This window comes from Aspergillus thermomutatus (genome assembly GCF_002237265.1).
Source record: "Aspergillus thermomutatus strain HMR AF 39 chromosome Unknown NODE_102, whole genome shotgun sequence".
Taxonomy (NCBI): Eukaryota; Fungi; Ascomycota; class Eurotiomycetes; order Eurotiales; family Aspergillaceae; genus Aspergillus; species Aspergillus thermomutatus.
The window spans coordinates 43,620-57,392 of record NW_020798151.1 but is presented as its reverse complement, the minus strand read 5'-3'; the positions used below and the strand labels follow the sequence as shown (position 1 = coordinate 57,392).

Here is a 13,773-nt window from a genome sequence, read left to right as displayed (position 1 = left end):
GTAAGTATGCGTGTCTCCTACCGAATCTTGTAGACACAAGGCTTGAGGACACGGGCCTCTTCCTCGAGAGACATGCCAGCACCAACATCAGTAGATTTGTCGATGAATCTTTTCTTGCCGGGTCCTGTTCCAGCTGGAGCGACCGAGGCATATTTGCCCTTTGTCGGGGCACCACCTTGTTTGACAAATTCCATCTTCACAAACATTTTGTTCGACTTGTCAACCGATTCAGGTTTGAGAACGAAGCCACGCGTGCGGAACACCTCAATGAAGGCCGAGATATCAGTTTCGTCATCATCGGCCTGACGAGCGTCTTCTGCGTAGATATCTGCCTCGTCCACATCAGAGTCGGCATCGTCCTCACCCGCTTGCTTCTTCTTGAGCTTTTTCTTCTCGGACTTGCTGAGCGGTTTGCGTGCACCAATCTGGGCTCTCTTGCGGACAACCTTGCCAAAGCGGCTCTTGACTTCACTGACCCAGCATTCGCCCTTGCCATCGCTGCGAAGAACCCGCCACGCTTCTTCAACGAAAGACACCCAGTTGGTGCCCATCAAGCTCAGACAGAAAATAGCCACATCCACGGACCCGTCGGCAACGGGCAAATTGGAGATGTCTGCTTTGGTGATGAGTGAGCCTGGTGGAGCATGCAAGTCAAAGTTGAGCAACTTCAGGTTCAATTTCTGCGCAGAGGGAGTCAGAGCCTGCGCGAGCTGGGCATCACCGCAGCCCAGATCAGCGACTGTGCAGAGGCCGTTAGGTCTCCGAGGAAGCGGCGGCGCCTGCGTGCTCTTCTTGTTGTCAGGTTTGTTGCCCTTCTTGGAACCTGACGACACGCCTGCTCTCTTGCGGATAGCCGCGATGTAGCCATCAACAGGGTTGGAAGGCCACGACTCTTTGACCTGGCGAGAGAACCCCGCATGGTACTCATCGAAAAGCTCGGGGTTGGAGGTGAACAGTTCAAGGGCTTTAGAAGAAGGTGTTGTATACAGCGTCTCATTCAGATGGCGGAAACGGGAGGATATCAACTTCTGCCGCATAGCCTGCTGAAGGGGTGTAAGAATCGCTTCTGTTTTCGGCGGAGCAGGAGGGATAACGGATTCGCCTTCGTGAGAAGCGGCTTGTTTCTGTTCCTTGGTCTGATTCTTGTTCTTATTCTTCAGCTTCTTTTCCTTCTTATCCGCCTTATTTCCGACATCCTGAGCACTGCTCGATGTATCCTCTTTGTCCTTGTGGCCGTCTCTCTTCATCTGATTGTTCTGCTTTTCTGGCATAGAAGCTTCTTCATTGCCTGCCTTATGCTCCTTCTTTTGTTTCTTGCTAGGTTTCGCGGCATTGTTCGCACCCTGCTTCTGGGATTTCGGGGTGCCCTTGTGACCTGCTATGTGTCGACGGTACATTTCATCGACGTTTGCTTTGGTGACATGGTCATTGCCGCGCTTCCGCTTGTTGGATTTAGCATTTGCTTTCGGCGATCCATTAGTCTGTTGCGACTGGTTTTGAGATTGCGATCCGGGCTCCTGCTGCTGCTTCAGAGCAGAGCTTGGGACGGACCATCCTGGGACGGCAAACATGACTGCAAGAGCTAGACCACGATATCTGCACAATGTGAGATATCTGTCGCCGAATCTAGAATTTATGACTCCTCGTCGACCCAAAACCGTACGCAAGAGCAAGCCAAGCAATCTCTTCTGCCAGCGTCGTCCTTAAGGTTAGCGTCCAGCCTCTTACCAGAAGTACACAAAAAAGGAAAAAAATATTGTTGGCGGTGAGAAGCGATTTGTTTTTCTGCTGGTCGACGCTAAAGGCGGTCAGCATTTAAGGTATCGTCAGTCAAAGTACTCCGTACTCCGTGCCCATCCTCCTGATCAGCAAGCGTCAGAAACGAGCTATTTTTAAGCTTGTTCTTGGTCGAGAGCAGTCTAGATCGGCTCATTCCTTCATTTCTTTTTTGCATAACCAGGCGGAGTCCTTAGTTCAGTGACTTCCTGTGTCACAGAGAATACGAAGTCTGAGCCTCGGTGTCTTATTCTAGGCTTACGAAAGATTCGTACTTGTGCAACCGAGAGTGCTCAACTCCTTGCTCATGATTTACACGACAGTACTCCGTACTCAGGGCGAAGACGCAATGTATCTCAGCTTCAGGCGCATGATTGCCAAGTAAAGCGAGTGAACACTCTTGCCAGCCGTTGCCATATCTGCAGAATGGATGACTAGCGTGAGGCCTAAAAAGCCATATGAGTGTAACCACCGATATTGATAGCATCAGCCCACGCCACAAGTCGGATGAATATCTTGGCGAATTCTTGAGCCGTATCTATAATATGGCTAGGCTGGCTGAAAAGAAAGCCTTATTATTCCAATTGTCCACGCTTCAGCACCTCAACACTCCGGCAAGCCGCGGAACCTAAGAAGACTAAATAGCAGATAGACTCCAGTGGGGAACCCTGGGAAATCTGGCCGACGGTTTCAGGCCAATAATCGTGGCTGCATCGTTTGTGCTACCACTCCAGTGCTGCCCTAGTGAGTGGAACTGCATCTCCCCACTCATGTAAACTGTTTTGGCCCCCAGGGACTCTTATCAAAAGTCTCTTCTATCCTTTTTTCATTCTCTAAATCGGTTCTCGACCTCATCGACCCACGCTGCCTCTCGGTTATGGGATTAGCCTCACATCGTCACATAGTATCTCGTTATGGGGGAGACAAAAGCTTTCGAGGATCCTCAACGGGAGCCATTGGCCAATGATTCAGATACAACTCGGGTAGCAGATGTACCAGCCGCGGGTAAAGAACCGGAGGCTGAAACTGAACCGACGAGCGTGTCTGCACAGAAGGTCCCCAAGAAACGCACCAAAACAGGTTGTCTCAGTACGTTCAAAACACAATGGTGGTGGCGAGGGCTATAACAGTCATTGACCGGTTGATAGCTTGTCGACAACGCCGCATCAAGTGCGGAGAAGAGAAGCCCATATGCAACAATTGTATCAAATCAAAGAGAGAATGCAAGGGCTATACTCAGCGTGTCATCTTCAAAAACCCCATCGGCATATTCGGAGCCTATAACACAAATCAGACTCTCAATGCCCCAATGCAGCCAATGCCCTCAGGAGCCCTGTTTCCAACTGGATATTATGATCATGAGCTCTCTCAGCAGAGACAGGCTGGCTCCAACAGACCGTTGCTGGCGCCGAGGCCCTTCCCACTAGCAGCCACAGGACAGTCTACTTTAAACACAACTGGTAGTGCAGCAGTACAAGAAACGTATGTGGGTGCGTTGCAACCTCGATCGCAGCAGTATGAAGCACCTCTTGTCTCCGTTCCCAGCGCACCTGGAATGATAGGGGCACCAATATCACCGTTTGACTTTCCGCAGCACCAGCGGGGTATTCAAAATCCAGACCATCCGCAACATGGAATGGGTGCTCCAACTTACAACGTCGTTCCGTCAGCAGACCAGCGGTTGCCACCGCAGCAGGCATCAATGTGGCCTGAACCTCCAGTGCCGGTCATGAATCCGCAAGGGACGTCGATCGACCCTACTCTAGCATTTGTAACTGCACAAAATTCTCAGGTATGGGGCTACAATTTAATCGGGCTTGTCGCTGGCTACTAAATACCATACTAGAAGTTGTATCAAACCGACCCAGCAACCGCAGCCGCGTTCGCTTCAGGTACGAGACAGGAACGATATATAGTGAATGACCCTACGGCGACCCCGCTGATAACATCTTCAAACGAATCCATCTACGTGGACGACGAAAGTGAAGAATACTATGATGTTGAATCTGATGAAGAAATGGAGGATCAAACATCAGTCGAAGACTTCAATCAACTCAGCCTCATTGTGGCCTCTGCAAATCGAGATGAACGACAGCTCCGGTCCTTCACCACCTATCTGAACGAACCCAACATGCTTGCTTCTTATCGCCCTACACTTGGCTCCTCACCGTTGAATAACCCAAAAACAGCTCGAATATTCGTCCACTTCATCCATTCAACTGGCCCATCTTTATCAATCTTCGAGCGACACCCTGCAGATTCTGCACACACACTTGGCTCACCTGTACCGGCAGCTCAGCAAGGCCTGTGGACACACACAATGCCTCTCAAGGCATTAGAGCACCAAGCATTGCTTCAAGCCATACTTGCTCTCAGCAGCTTACATATATCGTATCTGCAACAAGCGCCCCCGACTGTTTCGTTGAAGCACTATCATTATGCGCTCAAGAGAGTCGGACATGCTGTAGGTCTGCCCCAACGGCGCAAACAGGTCGGCACTCTGGCTGCTACACTCCTGTTGGCATATTACGAAGTGATGACTGCCGAGCATTCGAAATGGAACAGCCATGTGGCAGGATCGGCCCAGTTGGTACGTGAGATTGATTTTGCCACCATCACACGTGATATTCGATCTTACCGGCGGAGGGTATGGGCTCAACGGCAGCAAATGATGAAAGCCCAATCGGCTTATGCGGACTACTATGCCTTCGACGAAGGGATTTTGGAGGATGACCCATTCGCTGAGAAAGAAAGCAGCATTGATGAGAAGTTCATAGGATCTCTTCTAGGTCGAGCGGTCAATTATGATCAGTTCGGCCAGGTAGAGGATGGGCGTATTCGCACGCGCGAAAGACAATTTACCCGGAAAGACATTGAGACCTATAGAATCCAATGTGATCTCTATTGGTGGTACTGCAAACAAGACATGATCCAAAGTGTCATCGGGGGTGGTGGACTTATGTTAGTGATTCTCCTCTTTTGATTATTTGCCTTCTATATGCTCATAATCAGCTAGACTACCTTTTTCCCGTTGGGGTCAGTGCCCACCGCGCGCCGGTATGGGCCGACTGGATGCCGTCTATGGCTCAGCTGATCATCTGTGGCTACTGCTGGCCCGGCTCACTGATTTCGGTTACCGTGACAGGAAACGAAAGCTGCATGCAGCTAAAACCACTGGCAATGACTGGAGACCAGGTCCGGGTCTTCACAGATTCATGTCTCGCTTTGCCAAGGGCGACGCGAACGTACCAAGAGGGCCTCCTCCGGAATCCATGCAGAACCGTGGGCCTGAACCTAACCGCCAGTCACCTGTGGCTGGTCCCAATGCAGGGTCAGGAAATTCACCTCCCATGTATGGCATGGCTCCACCGAGAGGACCGACACGTCTCCCTTCGGCGTTTGCTAGCACAGCACACCGAAGTCCGTCACCCGGTCAGGATGAAGAGGGAGAGGTCATGTCATATGACGATGCAGAGAGCGAATGGGAAGATATTCTGGCTGCCTTTGATACTTTCGCGAGTGCCCTTGGTCCTGATTTCCTTCCTCTGCCAGCTGATACTATCCCTCCTATATCGACCCCGTTCGGGCCAGCGCTGCAGTATCGCACGCATACGGTCGCGGTGATCTGGGGATTCTACTACGCAGGCAGAATTCTGTTACACAGACTGCACCCGTCAATGCCGCCCGCTATGATGGTCGCTGCGGGAGTGGCAGCGCCTACGACGGCGGACTACGCTCAGGTTATCGGAAAAATTGCCGCGGGTATATACTTCCCACAGTGGTTCAACGTGGAGGCGGGCAAATTGAGCCCTACCTTGGGGGCCTGCTTGATTGAGATGACTGTGCCTATCTTCTTTGCCGCCGTTCAGTACGTTGACGTTGCCCAGCGCGGCTGGACTATTTCGAAGCTACGCGATGTCTCACGCTTGACTGGCTGGAAATCGTCTGAGGCTATAGCCATCGGCTGCGAAAATGCATGGACCGTTGCCGCAAAGCAGGGGCGCGGCCCTCCGTATCAGCGTACGCAAGAGAATGTCCGCCAACGACCCGATGCCGGCCCGTCACCCGAGGGAGGCGTTTATGCAGAACGCCACGCAGGTGTCAACACGGAGAGGAGATTCGTTACTATTAGTAAATCGATGCATGTTCACTGGGCAATGGGGCTCTTGAGCCTGGAAGACGATATTCTGAAATTGGAAACAGACGACCGGACATAACAGATACTCTTTTGTGCCGAACCACTTCTTTGCGTAAAGCGCATATCCAGGAAGGCTGCAGGCTATCTAGCTCCTGCGTCAAACATTGCCGAATCGTCGAGTGTGGCTCCGAGTCTGGATCTCTACAGGCTTCCCATAAACAGGGGACGCGTCCTCTGCAGTGGCGGTCCATTTTCATCTGAGAGCAACGGAGAGTCGTCATTGAATGAGACATTACGGAACTGTGTACCATATTTTAGGTCTAAGCTGAGATATGGTATAATTACCAGGTCACTGCTGCTTGAGTCTTTTCGGGTAGTATTGTCGCATTTGCGATGGCAGGTGCCTCATGGCTAGTCGGCAGAACATCCATGGAAGCTCAGGCATCCGCATGTACTTGGCACGTTGGGGATCATGAACTCGGGCTTCAGGAAATGCAAGACCATTTAGAACTACACTCCATTGTTGATGGACTCTTCACAATGCAAGTAATGATTCTAGGAAGATTGACCTTTGTCTCATCATGAGGTCACGTCCTTGAAACGGTTTCACGATGCCTCGTCGGGGCGATCGCGACATGCAGAACAAGGGCATTTGAATTTTCCAGTGGCACAGGCAATGATTTGCTGCCTCGAATCTGCAACACAATAATACATGCACGACAACGAAACCATTACCGTGGGTGGGCAATGCAGGTACACATGGATATGCGTTGGGCAGCCAGTCCCCTTGCAGGAAAAGGGCTGTATATCTGTGTCGTTTATGCAGGAAAATCCTGGCCGTCGCTGCTTGGAGCCACTTGGCTGAATTCAATTCCTGCTACGCATCCACTCGAGATCGCTCAAGTGCACTAGAAGTATCTTTCCTGTCAGCGCGGGTGTATCCGAGAGACTTTCCTTATGTCCCTGTCCCTCCTTCATTGTAATAGATACACTCGTGCTTCATGATCCCAGGTCATAAGGAATGATGAAGACATCAAATGTGTCAGGAAAGAAGTCATGTGGTTGGTATGGATTGGGCAGCGAGGATTCCCAGGTCACAAATGGAGGGTCTGAAGGATGGGTGATCGACGGGATCTCTCCTGTTCACAACTGGGGCAAGAAGAACAAGTCAGGCTATAGGCTCTGGATTTCTGAAGAGATGAGAATGTCCACAGCATCAGTAAGGAGCAGAAGGAGGCGTAGTAATCGTGGCGAAAGAAAGAACGATGAGAGATGCCTAAGAATAGATCTACGACGAAATGGAGGTATTGATTCGTGACAGAGGCCATACCAAGGCACTAGCCAGTTTGTATGGGGAAGGACGGAATATTACGGTAACGCCTTGTATCTCCACACCAGACGTCATCCACTCATTATTTATTTTTGTTATCAGCTTTGTCCCGTCTCTCTATGAATACTACTGAAGATCGCTCGAGGCTTCCTTTGTTCTTCTTGGTTGAACCTTCCTTCATATCTGGCTTCTTCTCCATCTTCATTGTCCTTGTCTCCAGCTTTTCTCTTACCTCTTCATCCTCTTGATCTTTGCTGCGATTGAAATCTCCCCTCCACCCACGGTTCTTCCTACCCCGCTGTCAGCGGGCCGTCGAGTCAGCCGCCGTCGTCACCCACGGTTCACTCTCACTCTCAGGTCATATACAGAGATCTGTTGACCGCCATCAATCCACGATATTTCGACCCGTATCTGGTCACACGATTGAAGCTACTCTACGTGAATCATGTCGCGGTACGACGACTACCGCTCCTCCTCCGAGAGGGTGGAGCGCACTCGAGAGCGCCGCTACTCTCGCCCTCCTGTCCTCGACCGTCCCCGTCGGTCTGAAGAAGATCGCTTCGAATCCCGCCTACATGAGATTGACAGATACGGTCCTCCTGCCCGCCGGCCGGACAGATTCTACGAGGACGACCATCTAATTCATACCTCGGGTCCACTTGTTGCCTACGAACGGCCACGCGGTGACAGCCCTCCCCCGCGCCCTCGCCTGCTGCGTCGCCAGTCTTCCTTGGATACATTTGACCGCATCCCCTCGCGCAAGCTAGACGAATACTACATCCGCGGGCATCTGCCTCGCGAGCCACCTGCGCCTTCCATTCCCCGGAGACGTCCCTCCCGCCGACACAGAGAGACTGACTACTACGAAGACATTCGCATCGCGGAGCCAGAGTACTATGGCGATGAGGAGTTTCGAATTCTGCAGGAGCGAGATCGGTACGCGGCTCATCCGCGCCGGTCGAGCGGTCGCGTTCGCGAGGAAGTAGTTGAAGAGATTGGATATGAGAAACCGTATCCTCGCAAGGGCAAAACTCGCATGCCGCGAAGACTGGTGCACACACTTGCGATCAAGAAGTTGGGATATCCGTATGAGGAAGAGGTACGTAGATAACAGACGAAACACACGACGCAAGATCCATCGGTGCTAACCCTTTGTAGGATGACCGAATCACGATCCAGTTGGCTCTTTCCAAAGATCAGATTGACGAAGTCATCAGCTTGAGTCGGGAGATCAGGCGCCAGACAGAAAGTCAGTAGCCACATGCACCATTGTGAAACAACGTTCGCTGACTCTTGTCCCAGCTCGGGCCATATATGCTCGCCGTTCACCATCGCCAATTCGTGCGCGACCGAAAGAGAGAACTGTCGAGCGACTCACGATGGAGACATACTCCCCCCGAGCAAGCCATGACACATTGATCATCGAAAGATCGCCCTCCCGCCACCGATCTCCATCGCGCCATTACGAGCTCAGCGAGAAGCGAGTGACGAGGGCTGTCTCCCGTACACGATCAATATCAGTCCATGGTCGCCGTCGGGGACTCTCCTCTCCAGTACGGATGGTGGAGCGATTTGATGATCACGTCGATTTTGACAAGAGCGGTACCGGTCCTCTGGCCATCGTCGTGCGTCCTCGAGACAGCGATGAGGATCTTCGCGAGCTCAGACGATTGGAGATCAGCGACAGAGACGAAGTGATCCGTGACACCCAGCTCACGCTTCCCAGTGGTGACGTCGAGGAGATCACTGAAGTGAGGAAAGACCGCAGAGGTAGGTTGGCCCTGTTCCGGTGAAGCATTGCGGTTCAAATTTCTGAGACTTTGTATAGGACCCAACCCCCGGATCCTCCGCGCAATGATGGCAACTCTCACCTGAAGTATGACTATTTGCGACGACGCGGCGATTGACTCTGCGTGCGGTAGCCACTTAATCATGACTAACGACTTGTTTCTTTTCGGGTCTCTCGCATCTTCGTTCCTGTATCATTATGAATGAAATCCTTTCCCTTGCGACAATATGTTTATTTTCTGGCGATGCTGGCGATGCGGTTGACGATATCTATCTCTTATTGATTGATGATAACTTTGAAGTATACGACCCCTGCGTTTAATGCTGCATATCTGCAACCTCGTGCAATAAATCATGTTTGAATTATGATGATCACATGTGCCTGTCGGCAATATACAGTGATAGATGACCCAAGCTGGTCAGCAGGAATTCCCTAGATTATAAGAGAGTGAAACTCAGTGACGGCGGCTTCTAATGGAGGTTCAGTATCCTTGTAGCGACATACAAAGTGGCGGTGCGACCGAATCGAGGCGGTGTCGAACAGGTGCGGCCTAGATACACGAGCGATGTCAGAGCATCCCGCACGGTCATCCCCAAACAAACCAATTTGCTACGAATAAGCTGGGATTCCTACTTTGCCAGTACTCGAGGCTGTGCTTTGCTCCATACATCAATTTTATTCATAGGTCCGAAGAATTATCTGCCACCATGGACAAGTTCCAAGCCTTCGGAAAGAACCTCAGGTGAGATGATTCGAAAGCTCCTGTCGTGGGGCTATTCTCAGATCTGCCTCAAGGGCATCCCATGCTGACATGGCTGTGTCATTTTCATAATAGTGCGAGCTTCACCCCCTTCGCTGCGCGCACGCAGCAGATGATCAAGGAGCAGTTGGGTCAGGCTGAAGACAAGACCCAGCTCCCTGATGAGTACATCGAGCTCGAGAAGCGCGTTGATGCGCTGAAGCTGGTACACCAGAAGCTCCTCCAGGTGACGTAGGTGTCAAGACTGCCCCCATTGACTCTACACACGATGAATAACCGTCCCTGCTGCACAGATCCCAGTACTCCAACGAGGCCTACGACTACCCTCCCAACATCCGCGAGTCCTTTAATGACTTAGGCCGCACCATCAGTGAAAAGGTCCAGCTCCTGTCGCAGGCCTCTTCCCCCGCCGAGGCCCAGGCGGCCCTGGTCGCCCCTCCATCGGCCAAACCCCAGCCCAAGACCTTTAACCATGCCATCGCCCGCGCCTCTCTGGCTGGCTCCCAGACCCTGGCACAGGTCCATCCCGGCGAGGACCCGCTGGCGACCGCGCTCGAGAAGTACGCTCTCGCTTCGGAGAAGGTGGGCGAGGCCCGTCTGGCGCAGGACGCTCAGATCCAGTCGCGCTTCCTGGCTGGCTGGAACACCACCCTGAACACCAACCTGATGTTCGCGGCCAAGGCGCGCAAGAACGTGGAGAATGCCCGACTCATGCTCGACTCGATCAAGGCCAGGAGGAAGGCGGCTGCCGGCGGTGATCTGGACAACCTGAGCGAGGAGGCGCGTGCGGAGATTGAACAGGCGGAGGATGAATTTGTCGGGCAGACTGAGGAGGCCGTGAGCGTGATGAAGAATGTATGTTCCGGTTCTCATCTGTTGGAAAGTACACCCGCACTGACATGTGTCTAGGTCCTTGACACCCCCGAGCCTCTGCGGAACTTGGCGGACTTGATTGCTGCGCAACTGGAATTCCACAAGAGAGCCTACGAGATCCTCAGTGAGCTGGCTCCTGTTGTGGATGGATTGCAGGTTGAGCAAGAGGTATGTCATCTCAGCCTGTAATTTTGGTTCTTGTCAACACTCATTCTAATTTGACCTCAGGCTAGCTACCGTAAGAGCCGTGAGGGTGCTTAGACCGCGCCTGGTCGTGTCTTTCCCTCCTTATAATTTGTTTCTCCCTTTTCGTCAGCCACATTGTGACCACCGCTACTGTTTCTGCGACAGACATATATCCATATATCCTTTCCACAAATGTAGACTGCTTCCCTCAGCATTGTGTCTAATTCACGTAAAACCGTAGCTCTATATAACTACCTGCTTCGTAGACATGAGCATCACTGCACCGCCACATGCCAAGACGGTTCCGCATTGCTGCCTCAGCCCTCAGGCCGCAAAGGCACCAAGCACAGAGTAAGAGTATGGAGAACCTCAGAGCTCCGCCGACTCCAGAGAAGGAATCCAAAGCCTCGACTCTACCAACCGTTGCGTCAACAGTCCCTGCCTTGAACCAATCGCACACGACGCTGCTCTAATCACCTTGTCTTAAATACCGAACTCAAGAACCCTACGCTACGCGGGAACGTCACATCAACAGGATACGGGAGTACCTCTAGCTCACCTCCAGCTCCCGCTGCATCACCTCCGACAAGACGAACACCTCGATCTCCATCCTCGTCTCGATAGTCAACCGTATCAGGCTGGTCCTGTACACCGAAGTCCAGATCACATCACCCCGACCCTCGCAGACCAGACCAGACCACTATTCGAACCACCATGGCGAACGGGTCCGTCACCCCCCTCCTCGCCTCCCTCAACCCAAACAAACTCTAATACAAGTATACGCAGATGGAGTCTCCTCATCGGCCTGATCATCGTCGTGCTCGCAGCCCTAGCCGTATGGATCTTCAGTCCCAAGGGCGAGAACCAGACGTGAGCGTTCCTTCCCCTACCTTTACTTTACTCTACACTTGCGGTTCCGTGCAGAAGCTGATTGCGTGATAGGTTGTGGCGGAGCACACTGATTCTATCGCTTGCGTCGTGTTATTTGATGTGGGGTATGTATTCGTATCCGTCTCTCTGTGCTTTTCTGTGCTTTTCTGTTTGGGTTGCCTTGGAGCGTGCTGAGCTGATGTGCTCTGCGTTCCAGCTATTACGTTCCTTGCGCAGTGGCATCCGCTTATCGTGCCGAAGAGGTCGGATATTCGGCCTGATCGGGTACCGCATTGAGGTTCCGTCAGTTGTTTTCCGATATGGGTTGTGGGTTTTGGGGGTGATTGGGTTGGGCTTGGGGGTTCTGGTTACTGGCTGAGGGAAGACTGTATAGTGACCTATGGTTTTATATGCGGACACAAAGTATTCGCCTGGTTACGAGCTGGTTGCTTTAGCGCTGTTTTCTAGAGATTGAGATATTGTATCCGAAATAAGGTATTGTTGAGTATAATATTTGAATGGTAGAGACTGGGATCAGCCGATGCCCACCGCACCTAGGATCACCCTCTGCACCGTCCACCGCGCCAGCAGGCCGGCCACCGCCAATGCCACCGCGCGCAGATACCCGCATCCGAGCAGGATATACAGCGCTTCGATATGACTCAACAGCACCAGGTGCGTATCCGCTGCCCCGAGCGAGAAGAGCGATCCGACCAGCTCGGCCAAATCTGCCAGGTGGCTCGTTGGCATCGACGCCGGCATCAACCACGCAAGGCTGGAGATCAGGTTCTCCAGCAGGGACGACGACACGGAGGATACGAATCCCGTCGCGCCGGGGGCGGCTGCGCTCGCGGTCGGTGTGTATCTGCTCAACATCCGCTGCGTCAGAGTGGAGTGTGCCATCCCGCCGGCGCTTGTGTTGTCCTGTTCGACTGGTGCAGACGAGCTGCCGCTGCCGTCGGGTCCCCAGATGACGAGAAGGATTGGAAAGAGCTTCGCGCAGCTGCTGACGAGCAGGGCGGTGCTGATGGCTGTTGGGCTGGCCGGGGACGGGGGAGGCAAAGGTCGAATGCTCTGCGCGGGCGCGGTGGACGCGCGGCGCAGAGGCGGCGGGGGGAAGGGGAACGATCCCTGCGGTGTAGACGCGAGATGGTGGTGGTGGTGCTGGTGCTGGTCAGTCCCAAGATGAGTGGTGGACGCCGAGGTGCCCAGGGCAGCAGCACTGGCCGAGAGTGAAACGTCCTGGGAGGAACCGTGAGGCGCGAGTCTCGGCGGGCTCATTGTCATGGTGGCGGTAGGTGACTGTTGCCCCGACGGAGTGACCGACTGGGACTGGGACGAGAACGAGGGGAAGACGGGGGTGGAGGGATTCGAAGGGAGAGGTGCCTCGGCTCCGCTTGTGTGAGTGCTGCTGCCGTGCGGCGTTGGGGAGAGCAAGGAGGCAAGCAGCCTGACCGTGAGATGATGCGCAAGAGTTGCGATGGCGTTCAAGCTTAGAAAGAAGAGGTATTGCACGATGATGGGTGTGCGGGCAAGCCAGGACGCTGCGAGCGTGGGGGACCTCTCGATCCGCGCCCAGGTGAGGTACACATCGAACAGGAGGAGTAGAATTCCCAGACGGACGATTGAGCGCTACAAATGAGCCAAATCAGCAGTGATCCAAGAAGCAGAAAGAACAGTCCGTACATCGAATTGATCATTGTTACCCCCTAGCCGGTTGAAGAGCAGGTGTCGATAGACCTGGCCACTCGGTCATCGGTCAAAATTCGGCAGGAGTAGAAACAAACAAAATACCTGAGGTTTGATCAAGACTAGATCTATGAAAAGCACCACAAAATCATGTTCCACATATTTGTCCGCAAATCGATGGCAGCGCGGACATTGCGTCAGACGCACACCCTTGCCCAAAGAGCGGTCGTCGGCGCGGCTGTAAGTACTATACAGGTGCGAAACAGGATAGGAGCACTCGATGCAGATGGGCATCGTGTCATTCATTCATGATTATAGATTGATCCATGGTTGTTGAGAGAAGAAGGGATAATGCAGGTTAC

The 13,773-nt window shown here is 52.9% G+C and overlaps 5 protein-coding genes across 5 annotated transcripts; 3 read left to right on the top strand and 2 right to left on the bottom strand.

Annotated features, from left to right (window-relative positions):
* Positions 1-17: 17 nt before the first annotated feature.
* Positions 18-1,571, bottom strand: CDV56_106150 (25S rRNA (adenine645-N1)-methyltransferase; the record flags this gene model as incomplete). The annotated part of the gene is made up of 1 exon (XM_026759769.1): positions 18-1,571. One exon carries the CDS (start codon positions 1,569-1,571, stop codon positions 18-20), a length of 1,554 nt encoding a protein of 517 aa, XP_026614191.1.
* A 1,119-nt stretch (positions 1,572-2,690) lies between these two features.
* On the top strand, positions 2,691-5,993 carry CDV56_105845 (putative C6 finger domain protein; the record flags this gene model as incomplete). The annotated part of the gene is made up of 4 exons (XM_026759464.1): positions 2,691-2,865; positions 2,925-3,568; positions 3,623-4,737; positions 4,793-5,993. 4 exons carry the CDS (start codon positions 2,691-2,693, stop codon positions 5,991-5,993), a joined length of 3,135 nt encoding a protein of 1,044 aa, XP_026614190.1.
* Positions 5,994-7,689: 1,696 nt separating this feature from the next.
* On the top strand, positions 7,690-9,119 carry CDV56_105625 (uncharacterized protein; the record flags this gene model as incomplete). The annotated part of the gene is made up of 4 exons (XM_026759244.1): positions 7,690-8,343; positions 8,403-8,493; positions 8,547-9,014; positions 9,073-9,119. The coding sequence occupies 4 exons, from the start codon at positions 7,690-7,692 to the stop codon at positions 9,117-9,119; spliced, it is 1,260 nt and encodes a 419-aa protein (XP_026614189.1).
* A 621-nt stretch (positions 9,120-9,740) lies between these two features.
* CDV56_105486 (BAR domain-containing protein) lies at positions 9,741-10,927 on the top strand (the record flags this gene model as incomplete). The annotated part of the gene is made up of 5 exons (XM_026759105.1): positions 9,741-9,775; positions 9,869-10,024; positions 10,087-10,648; positions 10,703-10,834; positions 10,895-10,927. The coding sequence occupies 5 exons, from the start codon at positions 9,741-9,743 to the stop codon at positions 10,925-10,927; spliced, it is 918 nt and encodes a 305-aa protein (XP_026614188.1).
* A 1,329-nt stretch (positions 10,928-12,256) lies between these two features.
* On the bottom strand, positions 12,257-13,717 carry CDV56_105264 (sterol homeostasis protein ARV1; the record flags this gene model as incomplete). Its single annotated transcript, XM_026758883.1, has 3 exons — positions 12,257-13,354; positions 13,409-13,462; positions 13,517-13,717. The coding sequence occupies 3 exons, from the start codon at positions 13,715-13,717 to the stop codon at positions 12,257-12,259; spliced, it is 1,353 nt and encodes a 450-aa protein (XP_026614187.1).
* Positions 13,718-13,773: the final 56 nt, after the last annotated feature.